At 47.6% G+C, this 13,565-nt stretch overlaps 1 protein-coding gene across 2 annotated transcripts; it reads left to right on the plus strand.

Moving 5' to 3' along the window:
- The first annotated feature begins 471 nt into the window (after positions 1-471).
- Positions 472-11,657, plus strand: SMARCB1 (SWI/SNF related BAF chromatin remodeling complex subunit B1). 2 transcript variants are annotated; one of them, XM_080355254.1, is made up of 10 exons: positions 472-647; positions 2,121-2,232; positions 2,867-2,896; positions 4,211-4,340; positions 4,945-5,082; positions 5,577-5,704; positions 6,269-6,435; positions 6,865-7,055; positions 10,306-10,437; positions 11,290-11,657. In XM_080355254.1, the coding sequence occupies exons 1-10, from the start codon at positions 555-557 to the stop codon at positions 11,327-11,329; spliced, it is 1,161 nt and encodes a 386-aa protein (XP_080211380.1). In that variant the 5' UTR covers positions 472-554; the 3' UTR covers positions 11,330-11,657. The 2 variants fall into 2 exon arrangements, with proteins under 2 accessions (XP_080211380.1, XP_080211381.1); XM_080355255.1 differs by lacking the exon at positions 472-647 and adding an exon at positions 1,105-1,616.
- The last annotated feature ends 1,908 nt before the right edge of the window (positions 11,658-13,565 follow it).

Below are 13,565 nucleotides of genomic sequence, written 5' to 3' on the forward strand. Positions count from 1 at the left end.
GCTCCCTCCCGCGGTGCTGGGTGCCAGTGCTGGACGCTGCCTCGTCGCTCCCTGTGCCCTTACCCAGCCAGGCTCCCGCCCCGGGCTGCACCGGCGGGTCCCAGCGCTCCCAGACACCGGGCTGGGGCCGAGCCCGGACAGCCCCGCCCGGCTCTTTGCACACCCCTCCCGGCTACAGAACCTTATGCCCAAAAGCACAGGGGGCTGCAGCCGGTTTGTTCCTTTTCTCCGTTCACCCCCGAGCGAGCGGCTGGGGACACCCCAGTGAGCGGGGCCGCTAGCCCGCTGCGGGGCGCAGTCACAGGTGTCTGTCTGTCCGTCCCCATAGGTGTGTGTGTCTGTATTTATGTACCGCCCCGCGACAATAAACCGCCTCTTTTCTAAGCTCCGCCTCTTTTCTAAGCCCCGCCCCTCGGGGCCCTCCTTCTGCGCGCGCCGGGGTGGGCGTGGCGCGCAGGCGCAGAGCGGTGCTGGACTAGGCCGCTGCGCCGCCCGTTGTCGCTGCCGTCGCCGCCGGTTCCGCGCCGAGGCCGCCGGGCGCTCCCGCCGGCACGATGATGATGATGGCGCTGAGCAAGACCTTCGGACAGAAGCCCGTGAAGTTCCAGCTGGAGGAGGACGGCGAGTTCTACATGATCGGCTCCGAGGTGCGGCCCCGCGCACAGCGGCCTGGGCGGGAACCGGGGCCGGGATCGGGTGCAGGACCGGGAACGGGATCGGGGGAGGCTGTGGGGAGCCCGGCGGAGCAGCGGCCGCGCAGCCCCGGCGGGCCCCGGCTCCCCGGTTGCGGGGCCGGGCTGTGCCCGGGACCAGCGCTCGCGGTCCGGACGGCCCGGGGACGCGCACGGTGCGGGGTGGATGTGGATCCCGGATCCTCAGTGGCCGCAGCCCGAGGAGCCCATTCGAGGCCCTGCTCCCACTGGTGAATTCCGTGTAGCCCACTCGTGCGGGATTATGGATGATTTCACACAGCCCGAGGTAGCTAAGCCCGCGCGTAGGTCTTTGTGCTGGGTGACAACAGCGGAATCAGGCAGCTCAGCCCTGAGCAGCATTGGAGCGGCCTGGGGGTGCTGAGCCTGCATCTCACGCCGGAGCTGTTCTGCTCCCTGAAAACACATCTTAGCAAAGCAAGAAACGTCGGGGCTTCAGCACCGGGGAAATGGTCACGGCTGGAAACAGGAAAAAATATTCTAGCCCCCACCCTCGGTACAAAAAAGGAAATATTGGAGAAGTTACACCACCAGCTGTGTAGGTTGCACAGGGACTAACGGCCCCTTGCCCTCTTGTGTGAAATGTGAAGTCTGAGAGAACCGTAGCTGCAGTCGGCTCATCTGCGGGGTTGCCACACCAGACCTGCGGAAGGGATCTACCGTTAACTTCTGTCTGTTGCTGGGCACAGTAAAGCAACAGGTGTGATTGAAAATTACTCAAAAATAGCTGTTAAGATCAAAATCAGTCTTTTCAAACAAAGAATAAAAACAATCTGCCAGAGTACTACCAGCCTAAAAAGTTGATTTTGGAGTGTAGAAATAGTTCTGCTGTTCCGCAAGTCCTGCTGTAGCCTTCAGCACAGGTGAGGAGCTTGTGCCGGGAAGAACAGAACTGCTTTACAGATGGTAAGTAAATTTGAAAGAGGATTATTGGCACCGGCCCCATTTTACGTGTTCAAAGGATGTAAAACAAAACACAAGTCTCTGGGCATTTGCTGTATTTGAGCAATGTCTAGATGGCACACAGGTTTGAAGTAAAAATAACTGTCAGGGAGCTGGGTAGCTGGTTTGATTTAATTCCTGCTGAGCATTGTGCATTGAAACAGAAATTGAAGTAAAGAAAGGTTATGAATGGAGTTTTTACCTATTAAATGGGTTATTGTAAATGGATGGGAGTTTTTTCTTATTGGACTACTGAAATAAGTGCTGATAAAAATTTTATTCTCTGTATTGCTGGAAAATTTGTGGCACTATATGATGCCAAGCCAAATGTAGTTTACCATGAAAAACAAACAAAAACATCCTCTTAGGAGGTCCCTCTTATCATGACAAAGAGCTGCTAAAATCTCTTAAATGGAATACCAGGACATACTGTTACACCAGGCCAAGTCTCCACTTTTCTTCTTGTAGGTGGGCAACTACTTGCGCATGTTTCGGGGTTCCCTGTACAAGAGGTACCCCTCGCTCTGGAGGCGACTAGCCACAGTGGAAGAAAGGAAGAAGATAGTGGCCTCTTCACATGGTGAGATGATGAGAAAACATTCCCAGTAATGTTTATCTGAAATCTAAATTTTTGCCTTGGAAAAACAGTCTCTGGCAATTCAGAAGCTTGTTCACCTTCAGGGCTGTGCACATAATTTCAGATTGTCCCAGTGACAGAGCACTTTGCAGTGGTGGCACCGGTAGCTCCTGGTTCAGCTTGGCAGCAAACATACACTGATCAAAAATGTTCTAAAATTGAAACATCCGTCGTGGCTTTCCTGGGGTTGGCTGCATTCATCGGAAAGCAAAAGCCACATCTTGGAATCAATGCCATGTTCCAGAAGAGACTTACGGACAAAGGGGTGTTTGTTCTCTTTTGTCAAATGGGTGGGAATGTTGCAAGGATGCCCCATTGAAAATGTGCATCTTTAAGCTTTGCTTCTTGCAGGGACTGAATGTGCCTCCAAAAATGTGTTGTGATGTGTTGCTACTGATGTGACTGCCTCGGTATTATTTTTGGTGGGAGACTAAAACCAGGCAGTTAAATTCCTTAGCAATGTGACTTGTACGCTCTTAGACTAAAACATAATAAAAATAAATAGTTCCTTCTGGACTTATGTTTCCTTCCTCCAAGTATCCTGCTGACCTGTTGCTTTATTTTTTTCTTTTAACAGAAAATCAGCGGTCTCACAGTCCCAGAAGATGTAAGTCTTATCTGCGTGTTATTCTTAGCTGTGCTAGACAAAGAATCTCCACTGTGAGCTTTCGTGCTATTACAGTATATATTAACGTCTAATCCTCTTCCTCTGATCTCTCCCTGTGGTCGCCCTAATTGTGCTCCTGATCACATGCTGAACTCGTCTTTCTCAGAACATTAGTGGGACTCTCAAACTCTCAATTACAGATGGGCTCTGTAATTGAACAAGAGCTGTCCTGAGGTTTCTCCCCCTTTCCCAAGTCTTATCAGATTTTCTATTGATCATTGCGTCTCTATTTCCAACCTTTCAGTCCACTGAGGATTTATTGTTTTCTGGGCTTTTCCTCCCAGAAGGCTGGGATTTTACATCATTTGTGACAGATGTAGGTGTGCAGAGCTAAACTGTGTGATTGGAAAGGGCAACTCAGGGTAGGAAAGAATTGTTTTTCTCTTCCTCTCCTTAAGTAAAAGCACATTAAAATTTATCTAATAATTATGAGGCCTTAAGGACTTTTTCTTTTTCCCCTGAAGTTTTGTTTTTGTATTGTTCCTCTCCATCTTAAGTAAGTTTCATAACAGAAATGACCAGAGTCTATTAGTATGTTGCACCCTGGAAGGAGGTTCATCCCATGGTATTACCTGAGGAAAGCTCATGTAATTCTACCCTCCTTGTGTCTCGCCTCTTAGTCCAATTGAAAGATATTTTTAATAGAGTATAAACAGTGTAGCTATACAAGGTAAAGAGATATTGATGCCTCTTGCAAATCTTGGCTCTGTCACTACGCAGCCATTCCAAGGTGTCATACTGCTTTTGTCTTTTGAATTGTATTTCTTCTCTAGCCTTTGTGGTGGGGATTGCTGTGCATTAACTGAGACATTCCACCCCTGCTCCCAGGAAAGTCACATTTTTCCTGCTGTTTAGATGGATGTCAGAACCTGATTATGTTTCTTTAGTGCCAGGTACTGCAGCTGGGCTTCTGGTCCCTCCTGTGCAAGTAATCTAGCCCAGCAGCTGAGCGTCCTGAGGTGTGAGGGAGTGTGGAGGCTCCTGGCAACTCAGAAATGCCAGTGGAAAGTTTTGTCATCTCCATTGATCCCATGTGTACAAAACGCTATGTCAAAACCTTTCTTGAAAATAAAACGTCTATGAGAAGATAAATGTAGCCCAAAGGGCTTTTGGGGCAGATGCTCATACCACTGGGTGACCTATTTCAGTCCCTCCGGTAGCATCAGGGAGAGCTTTTCACTCTGCAGCCTCTTAATGCTACATTGCTCTGTAGTACTCATCTGTGTTAATGATTGGCATCTTTCCCGGTACTAGATCATGGCTATACGACATTAGCCACTAGCGTGACGCTGCTAAAGGCCTCTGAAGTGGAAGAGATCTTGGATGGGAACGATGAGAAGTATAAGGCAGTGTCCATCAGCACAGAACCTCCCACCTACCTCAGGTAACCAGCGTGGGTGAGGACCAGGGTCAGAACGGGGCTGCTTGGGAGATGCCAGCTTGGGCAGGAAGGGTGAGAAACTGCACAAACCCAGGCCATTGTGCAGAGGGGAGTTTGCCAGTCTGTGCTGACAGTTGTTCACAGTGTTGGGCAAATGAAGATCTCCAGAGCGTATGGATTTGCTTACTGCCCACATACAACAGGAAGAGAAACATAAGTGTTTGATGATACAGCTCTTTTTGCAATTATTGCATTCCAGCTGTAACAGATGTGTTGCAGAACACACACTCCCCGCACGTACTGTCTTTTGGAGACCTCATATTTCTCAGCAGCCCTTCTGTAAAGTATGGACAAAATCCAAATGTTAATATGAACCTAGTATTTATAACGGTGCACCTGGATTCATATCTGATGAATAATTGTGAGCTGGAGAACAGGCTTCCCAGAGGCTGGTGTGGAACATGAGTTCTCAGTGGAACAATATTGCTGAGGGTTCCAGAATAAACAGCAGGAGCTTATAATAGGACTTAAAAGTTTAGAATCACACCATTTGTTAAGCAGCAGCGGTGGTGCTCAGGGTGCAGTTTAATGTGGTATTCTTCTTCAGAGAGCAGAAGGCAAAGAGGAACAACCAGTGGGTGCCGACCCTGCCCAACAGCTCTCATCACCTGGATGCTGTGCCATGCTCAACAACGATCAACAGAAACCGCATGGGCAGGGATAAGAAGAGGACGTTCCCTCTGTGGTAAGACACCTTCCTGCTCCCAAAAAGTGGGAACGGTTACCAATGTGACATGCTGCCAGGGTAGTGCTGATCTGTTATTATAATGTTGTGATTCATCTCAAACTGACAAAAGACCTCCAGGTTGCTAATATGGAGGTTCTTAGTTAACTGTGTGTCTTGAAGCTCTTCTTTACGGCGGCCAGTCATGGCTCAGAGCAGAGGCTTTCCTTTTGTCAGGAAAATGGTTTGTTCTTTTCCTGATGAGTTTCTTCTGATTTCTGTTTATTTGCTGAACAGTTTTAATTTCAGGAGCCTGCAACCCCTGCCTGTGAAGGACAGGCTGCCTCTCATTAACTGGTATTGGTTGCCATAGCCCTGTAAACCTGTATTCAGGAGTCTAAAGACTGAGGGGGGAGTTGAAGTTTGGGGATTGCTTCCAATAAACGTTGCCTTCCCTCTGTGGGTGCCAGATGTCGTGTGCTAGTTGCATTTACTGTCTTGTTGCTCTCTGTTAGCTTTGATGACCATGACCCAGCAGTGATCCATGAGAACGCATCCCAGCCAGAGGTTCTGGTTCCGATCAGGCTTGATATGGAAATTGATGGGCAGAAACTCAGAGACGCATTTACGTGGAACATGAATGGTACGTAGGAAAGAGAGTTTCCTGAGGCTGGAGAGAGAGAGTTGTATCCATCACTGAGTATGAAGAGAGAACAACAATGAGTGTGCATGTCCTTGTTCCCTGTACACAAAACTTCAAACTGTGGGCTGTATTCAGCCCTCATGTCTCTTAGGGAATGCTCTGCCACTTCCATGGGTTGCTGTCATTCCTGGACACGTGTAATCTGAAAAGTTTAACTGGCCTGTTCTGACGCAGTTTTTCAGTTCAGTGGTCTGAGATTATTCTGTTAGCTGAGGTACATTAAACACAAAACAGTTGGCTCCTTTGTGTATGTGGGTTATTAGACCCACAACTATGGGTTTATTAGACCCAACTATGTTGTCTCCGTGGAGCCAGCAGGGAAGGCTGTAAGTCCCTGTGTCAGTGTGCACGTCCTTACAAACCTGATACAAAACACCCTTTTAAAAGCAAAAGGTGATGCATTGGGGATTCTCTTTGACACATTGTGGGATTAATTTTGTGTGTGTGGCAGACATTGATTTCTAGGAAAGTTAACAGTGTCTCTTCATGCTTGTTCTGTCCCAGAAAAGCTAATGACCCCAGAAATGTTCTCTGAGATTCTTTGCGATGACCTGGATTTGAATCCTCTGACCTTTGTCCCTGCTATTGCCTCTGCCATCCGACAACAGATCGAGTCCTACCCAACTGACAGTATCCTAGAAGATCAGTCAGACCAACGAGTTATTATTAAGGTAAAACAGGAAGGCAGTAGAATGAGAAATGAACCATTTGGGTTTCTCTGGTTATGTTATGGGGGAGGAAGAGTACAAAGGCTTCCCTCAGAGCAAAGGAGCTCTTAATTCCAGTCCTGTGTCCAGATTGCATTTTGTCCTTTGTATTGAGAACAGAACCAAGGTGGTAGATTACTAAACGTTCATGTGGCAGCCCCTGAGATAATGAAATAGTTCAGTTAAACCATTGTCGTGTTCTTTTGGGAGAACTGAACCTTGGTAAACGAAGCTGAGTTGTCTTCATGCTACTGCAATTAAATATTGAGTTAAGGAGCTCTGCAGATGCAATGAACTAGGAGTTACCTCTCCACTTCTCCAGCCTCTCAGTTAAATGACCTTTGACTGTTGCGAGAATGGAAACAAATGACCTGTTTCTTCTCTTGTCTCCAGCTAAACATCCACGTAGGGAACATCTCCCTTGTAGACCAGTTTGAATGGGACATGTCAGAGAAGGAGAATTCACCAGAGAAGTTCGCCTTGAAGCTGTGCTCAGAGCTTGGCCTGGGTGGGGAGTTTGTCACTACTATTGCCTACAGCATCCGGGGACAGCTGAGCTGGCATCAGAAGACGTACGCCTTCAGGTAGGGGACTGTCACCTTCCTGGTACGGGCGTGTGTTTGTACTTCATGGGTGTTGGCGTCAGTGAATCTTAGAACAGCCAGCTGATCCAATGCAGAAAGTTTAATTTGAAATTGGTCCTTACAACCTGCACCCATTCTGTGCTCTTTATGATTGCTTGTGCTCCCATATTTTTTCCTTTTGGGTGTAATAGGGCCAAATATTGATGAAATGTCAGGTTTTGCTGCAGAAGGAAAGAATGTAATTAACAGTGACTGAAAGCCTTGTGTCTCGCTCTTTTAATGTATGCTAACGGTGAGCCCTGGATCTGTTTCTGTTTCATTGTCTCTGCCTGACTTGGGCCATAGCTGTCTCAAGCTTTGGTGTTTTGAACTAAGACTGATTGAAACTGTAGCTCTCTACCCTGGCTGAAGTTAAAGTTCGCTTGATCATAGGAGGCCCTTCTCACAGCTGGAACGCAGCAGTCTCAGGTTTGATTTGATTAGTCAGCTTTGTAACTTGTCTCCTAATGATAATGGTTTCCAGTTGTGCCGTGCGCTGTTCTGTGGTGAGCTGCTGTACTGATGTTATCCTCGGCATCTTGCTGAGTCTGCAGGCTGTGAGTATCCCGTCATGTGCGCTGCGAGGTTTTTGTGACCTCAGGTCATGGTAACAGTCAGGGAAGTTTGAGAGTATTTGCAGAGGTGAGGGAATGGTGATGTTGACAGCAGTTTAGTAGAGGTCAGTTCAAGGAAGCGGGATGACCTACCTGGGCAGCAGAGGGAAACACGCAGCCCTGTCCCGCCTCGGGGAGAAGGCACCAAGTCGCTGGTGTGGGGTGAGCAAGGTGGAGCTGCAGGCTGTGAGGCAGCCGGCTGCTGCCAAGAGCCTTGTTCCTTCCTCCTCCTCCATCTGAAATCCTCCTGTCTGGTCACCCTTCTGTGGAAAACAGGCACTGATCTGCTCTGGAACAGCTGCTCTTCCACTAGGCTCACTCCGCTTCCTCTGGAGGTTATATTTATCCTGAAAATCTTGCAGCAAGTAAACTGTTAGTCAGAGCTGCCCAGGCTCTCATATTAATGCCAACTTTACGCATTCTCTCTGAAAACATAGATCTGGCTGTGGTTACTAAAGAGTGTGTCCTTTTAGGGGTAGTTTAATTTAAACAGGTAGATTTCAGGTCTTTGTTAGACCGTGGCAATATTGCAAGTGGGAGAATCAAAACCTAGGAAAGGTTTTTTTTTTTTTTTACCCCAATAAATATGTAGACACGAGCTGTTCAGGGAGGAAGCAGCATCTAATTTAAACCTCATTTTGTGTCATAGTACAAACATGTCCACCTCTTCCTTTTTTTCTCCCAGCAAAGGAGTACTTTTGAAACCTTGTAGTGATAAATGATATTTGGGTTCTGTGGTTGGTTAGTTCCTGAATTCCCAAACCGCAGGAGTAGTGGTTGCTCCGAAGTCATTCCACTGATGTAAGGAAAAGGGTCTGCTTTAGATGTATCAAAGGAACCTTAATATCTCCAGGGACTGGGGCTTTGGGAAGTCATGTGCCTCTTAATCATCTGAGGGAGAGGTAAATCTCTTTTATTTGACAAAAAGCAGGGCAGTTCTTTCAGCTGGCCTGCTCTGTGCAAAACAAGGAGAGCCTGAAATCCCAGTGGAAGGGGCAGGACTGGAAACAGACAGGTAACTGATGCTGATGGGATTGCAGGGAGATGGTGCGCTATGACGTTTCGCCCCTTGGTACCGAGTGTTCCTAGTGGCAGCACACAGCACTTCATAGCCACCGTTCTGCCTTCTGACCTGAACGATGGCATGGGTACTTTCACAGCCCAAACCCACATCCCGGCTGGGAGATAAGAGAGGATTTTTCCAGTTATCTCTGATTTTACAGTACAAAAGTGTGGTGTCTGAGTTGGCCCGCAATTCAGTTATGCACACGAGGCTTGCTTTCCAGCCCCTGTTGAATTCTAGTGGGTGCTCAGTGTTAACTGTGGAAAATGAGATAGAGACCATGCTGTCAAGTCAAAAAAGCCAGTTAAGATCTAACATTTAGTCTGGAATGTGTAGCAATCTGGGGCTAAGATGAAAGTCCTGGTTTTGAGTGTTGCTTAGCAGACATCAGCAATACTGGAAGTAGATTTGACTAAAGCTTCCTCCCAGGATCAGATACCAAAGGCTGTGGATTAATTTTTCATTGTAGCATTACTTTGAAGACTTGTTATTCTAGATTAATAGCTTTGATGCAGACGTCTGTTCCCATGGCAGTTAGTGTTTGAGTTCCTTCCTGGGGGAACAAGAGCTGCCCACGAGCGCCGAAACGCTGTGCAGGGAGGCACGTCCCTGGGGAGGGGGCGGACGTCTGCGCACACCTGCCACGGGGCTCCTCTCGCAGAGACACTGGTGCAGCTCAGGCCGAGCCGCTTGCTGGAATTCAAAGCAAACATTTACATTCTGAGGCTCCTCTGTATTTATGTTGGGCTTCCGGCTCCACTGTCAATATTTGGGAAGCTACTTCTAGTCAGTTTCTGTTGACTTTTACTGAAAAGTGGCTAATGAAGCAGTAAATATTTTTGTGCGTGTGATAATACAGCTGGTCAGGGCAGAGATCTCTTGAGGAGCAGATCTTGTGATCTGGGACAGAGCCTGGTGTTTCATCCCATGTTCAGGGAGTAGCCACAGCCCCTGGTTGCAACAGCAGGTTCTGAAAGACTAATATTTCCATGGCAACTGGGAGAACAACACTTGTTCCACTGTCAGGCTCCCGGAAAGCTGTTTGCCAGGGAAGAGCTGTCAGAGGTGTGCTAGGGAAACCACAGCTAGGAGCCAGAGCTGCAGAACGGTGAGGCTGCACAAGGAGCCCTGTTAGCAATCCCTGCTCAGCTGCTGCTCTGGGAGAAGTGCTCCCAGCACTCATGAACTGCTGTGAACTTTGCTGGTGCTCACAGGGTTTGAACTCTGCCAGCCAGTGACGTGGGAGAGAACGGCGTCAGCCACAGTGCTTTGGCAAACGTCTCTGCGGTGGTGAACGGAGATGCTTGTAGTTGGTTTCCCAGAAACTTGAGGCTCCACAAGACTCTCACCATCAGCCCCTGGTGTGCTTCTGGGAACCAGACCATACTATGCGGGGCTGAGAATGAACACTTAAGCCTGAAATGCTGTAAATGATGCTCTGTTGTCCTTGTGTCTTGCATCTGAACTGGGAGCCCAGAGAACGCTCTGGGTCCACTGATAAATGTTGCTTTGTTGCCTTCTGCCCGCCTTGCAGCGAGAACCCTCTGCCGACCGTGGAAATTGCTATTCGCAACACAGGGGATGCTGACCAGTGGTGCCCTCTTCTGGAAACCCTCACAGATGCCGAGATGGAGAAGAAGATCAGAGACCAGGACAGAAATACAAGGTGCTGCTGCTCGTTCAGACAGTTCTCATTCTGGCCTGTCTCTAAGACAGAGGTTAAAAGCTTTAATATTTGTTTTTCTCCGCTGAGAACCTATTGGCTGGATTTCAAAGTTGCACACCACAAGAGAAACTTGTATTCCTTTAACTTCAGCATATTAAACTGTTACCACCTTGCTCCACAAACATTTAAATCTCTGCTTGAAGCAAAGTTTCCTTTTTTTTTTTACCTCCAGGCTCTCTGCCTGTGCAGGGGGATTTGTTTCTGTAGGAAAGCATTCATCAAAAATATTGGAGTTCCACGCACTGTCATGCTACCTAGAATCCTGCCACAAGGCTTCCTTTTATGTATGGTGAAGCGCTGTTTGATGTAGGAGAGAGCAAGCTCCCAGCTCCAGCCTGACTGACGTTGACCCTCCTGGGAGCGGTCGAGAGCAGTTGCTCCTACTTGGTGAAATTGCTCCTGGCAGATATAAACGAACTGCTAGAATGTCTCCCACAATGTATCTTTTGGAACAGTAAATATGCTGGCTCAGCTCTTTCCCAGGATTTTTTTTTACTGCTGATTAATAGTTCTATAATTAGTTTTGCTTTTCAGCTGTGGCTGGCGAACAGTTCTCAGTAGCAATCAGTTCAATCCAAGTTAATGAGCAAAAGTGCCTTAAAAGCTGTTACTGAAAATAGTCTTAGCCTTATCAACAGGGGCACACCGAGGTGACCAAGGAGGTCCATCTTTGCAGTGAACCTGTCTACAGAGGTCACAAAACTGTGGCATACTCCCCATGCGTGTTGGTTTTAGTAAGACTTCACATGGCTGTACCACAGCACTCACTGTACCTCTTTCTCTCTCTCCTAGGCGCATGAGACGTTTGGCCAATACTGCTCCTGCCTGGTAATCCTCCTGCTGTGACACTGGTGCTCTTCCTACAGACTTTATCCCCACTCCTCTCCCCACATGGATCTAGGATTGGCAGGGGTCTTTCTGTCCCTCAGGGGGACGCACATTCCACTTGCCAAGAGTTCCCAGTACTGCTGACTCCTGCCCCCATCCCCTCCACCTAAATGCCACGTACCAGGAACGCTCCGTTAGCGTGTGATGTAGCTGAGACCCGTGGCAGCTGTTGGAGCCCTTATATACCTGTGTGTGGACAGTGTAAAGATTCTTTTGTATAGGTGCAACACGCACTATTAGGACAACTTTTTAAATAAAAGGAATGCATACTACTTAGGTTGAGTTCAGTAAGTTTGAATGAGTAGTGAATCTCACCATGTTTTGTGCTATTCTGTAGCTGAGCAGTCCTGGCACCTGATATTAATGCTTTTGGGTATAATGCTGAACACTCACATGCATTCACTTTTCCTGAAGCGTGGTGGAAACCCAGTGCTTTACTTCAGCAGGAGAAAGTGAGAACAAGACTTAAAACTAGAAGCAAACAACTCCGTAAAGGACTGGTCTCTCCACACTTAGTGCGGTCTGTAACAAATGCAGTGAGGTGTTCAGCTGGCTTACTTGACAAGGGTAGAAGAGTTTAACTGAAGTCACAGACTTTGATTTCTGTCAGATGTCAGTCTGGTGTGTGCTGAACCCTTTTTTCTGTGAAGACTGCATCTGGAGAACAACAGCCTCCAACTGGTGCAGAAGTTGAAGCCTGAAATCACTGAGACTGCAGCTTCTCTTCAGCAGGTGGCTTTGCTGGGGTCATTGTCAGCGCACGTAGCTGCCAGTTACATGGCACACAAAGCAAAGCAGGTGTCTTAAACATCCTTAGTGCTGCAGTGAGAGGATTTTGCAACCCTAGAAACAACCTCTTTCCCTGGGGAGTTTAAAAACAAAACCACTAAAGTGAGATAAAAAAATTCAAGCTTGCTTAAAAGACTAATGAGAATGTACAGTGCTGTTGAGGTACACCAGCTCTTTGATAGAATTCCTACCATTCACTGCCAGAACTGACGAGTGTTGCAAGCAGGGCAGATTTTGCTGGCAGCCCAACAGTTATGTTCAGGCCTTTCTAATAAAGCCAATGGGCTTTACAGTCCTTGCTGATCCACCCACACTACTAGCACAGTCAAAAACCACTTTCCGGCCTTAATTTATCATGTTTAGACTTGAGTAATAACAGAGCCAGTTCTGATTCCTGGGTGGGAGGGAGCTTTTTCCAGATGTTAGTCTGCAGAAAACCAAAAACTTGCAATTTAGCAATAATATTATTGCAGTCTTATCCTAGGCTCCTGCGCCAGAGTGGTACTCTATCAGTTATTCCTTATTAGAGAGGCTGAAAGGTTATTTCAGTGGGTAAGACAAAACCTGGGATGCCTCCCACATAGAAAATGTATTTTGCTTCATGGACACAAAAACTCCAGCTCTTCCTGAGAACACTTCAGCCTATTTGTCATGATCAGGTACTTCTGCAAGCAGCCACGTCATGGAATTTGACCAAAACAAGCACGGAGCTGCTGTAGCCTTAAACTAGCATCTGTGGTGCGATTTTTGAATTGCTGTGAAGCTTGTGGTTACCCAAAGTTCACAACAAGGTACGTGAGGACTGCAGCTTTTGTAGTGGGTTTACAAGGACCTCCTCTGCCTCTCAGGCTGCAGGAATTGTCCCTCCAAGCAGGCAAGGGTGAGGCAGGACAGCCCAGGGGACCAAGTCCTAGAAGGATGACAACTTCAGCTGGCTTTCTCCATGTGTTAGGACTACTGGGGAACAGCTGGGAGCAGCTTTCCTGCTCTGTAATCACAGAGATTAGTCCAGAGCCCCAGCCTAGCTTCTGCATTTCAAAGTCCCATCTCAGAAGCAATTTAAACCAGAACATCTGCAAAAAAGACAAACTCCAGAGACTGAAACACCAGCTCTGCATTCTTAAGTCATGAACAAAGCACATAGCAAATACCTGTGAAGTCTGTGGCTGCTCAGCCCTCAGTACTGCTGTGCCCTCTAGAACAAGATTAGCACCTGTGCAGGTCTTTCATCCCCATCCTAGAGGGAAACATAAGTGCAGCCACATAGGTCAGTCAAATGAAGTCTGATTTCTCGTAGAAAAGGTGTTTTAACGAGAAGCCCGCAGAGGTGTGGCTGTAGTTGTTCAGAGGCTGTTCAGTCCTTCTTTACCCCAAGGCTTCTGTATCACTCT

The sequence above is a fragment of the Nesoenas mayeri genome, assembly GCF_963082525.1.
Source record: "Nesoenas mayeri genome assembly, chromosome: 17".
In the NCBI taxonomy this organism is placed as follows: Eukaryota; Metazoa; Chordata; class Aves; order Columbiformes; family Columbidae; genus Nesoenas; species Nesoenas mayeri.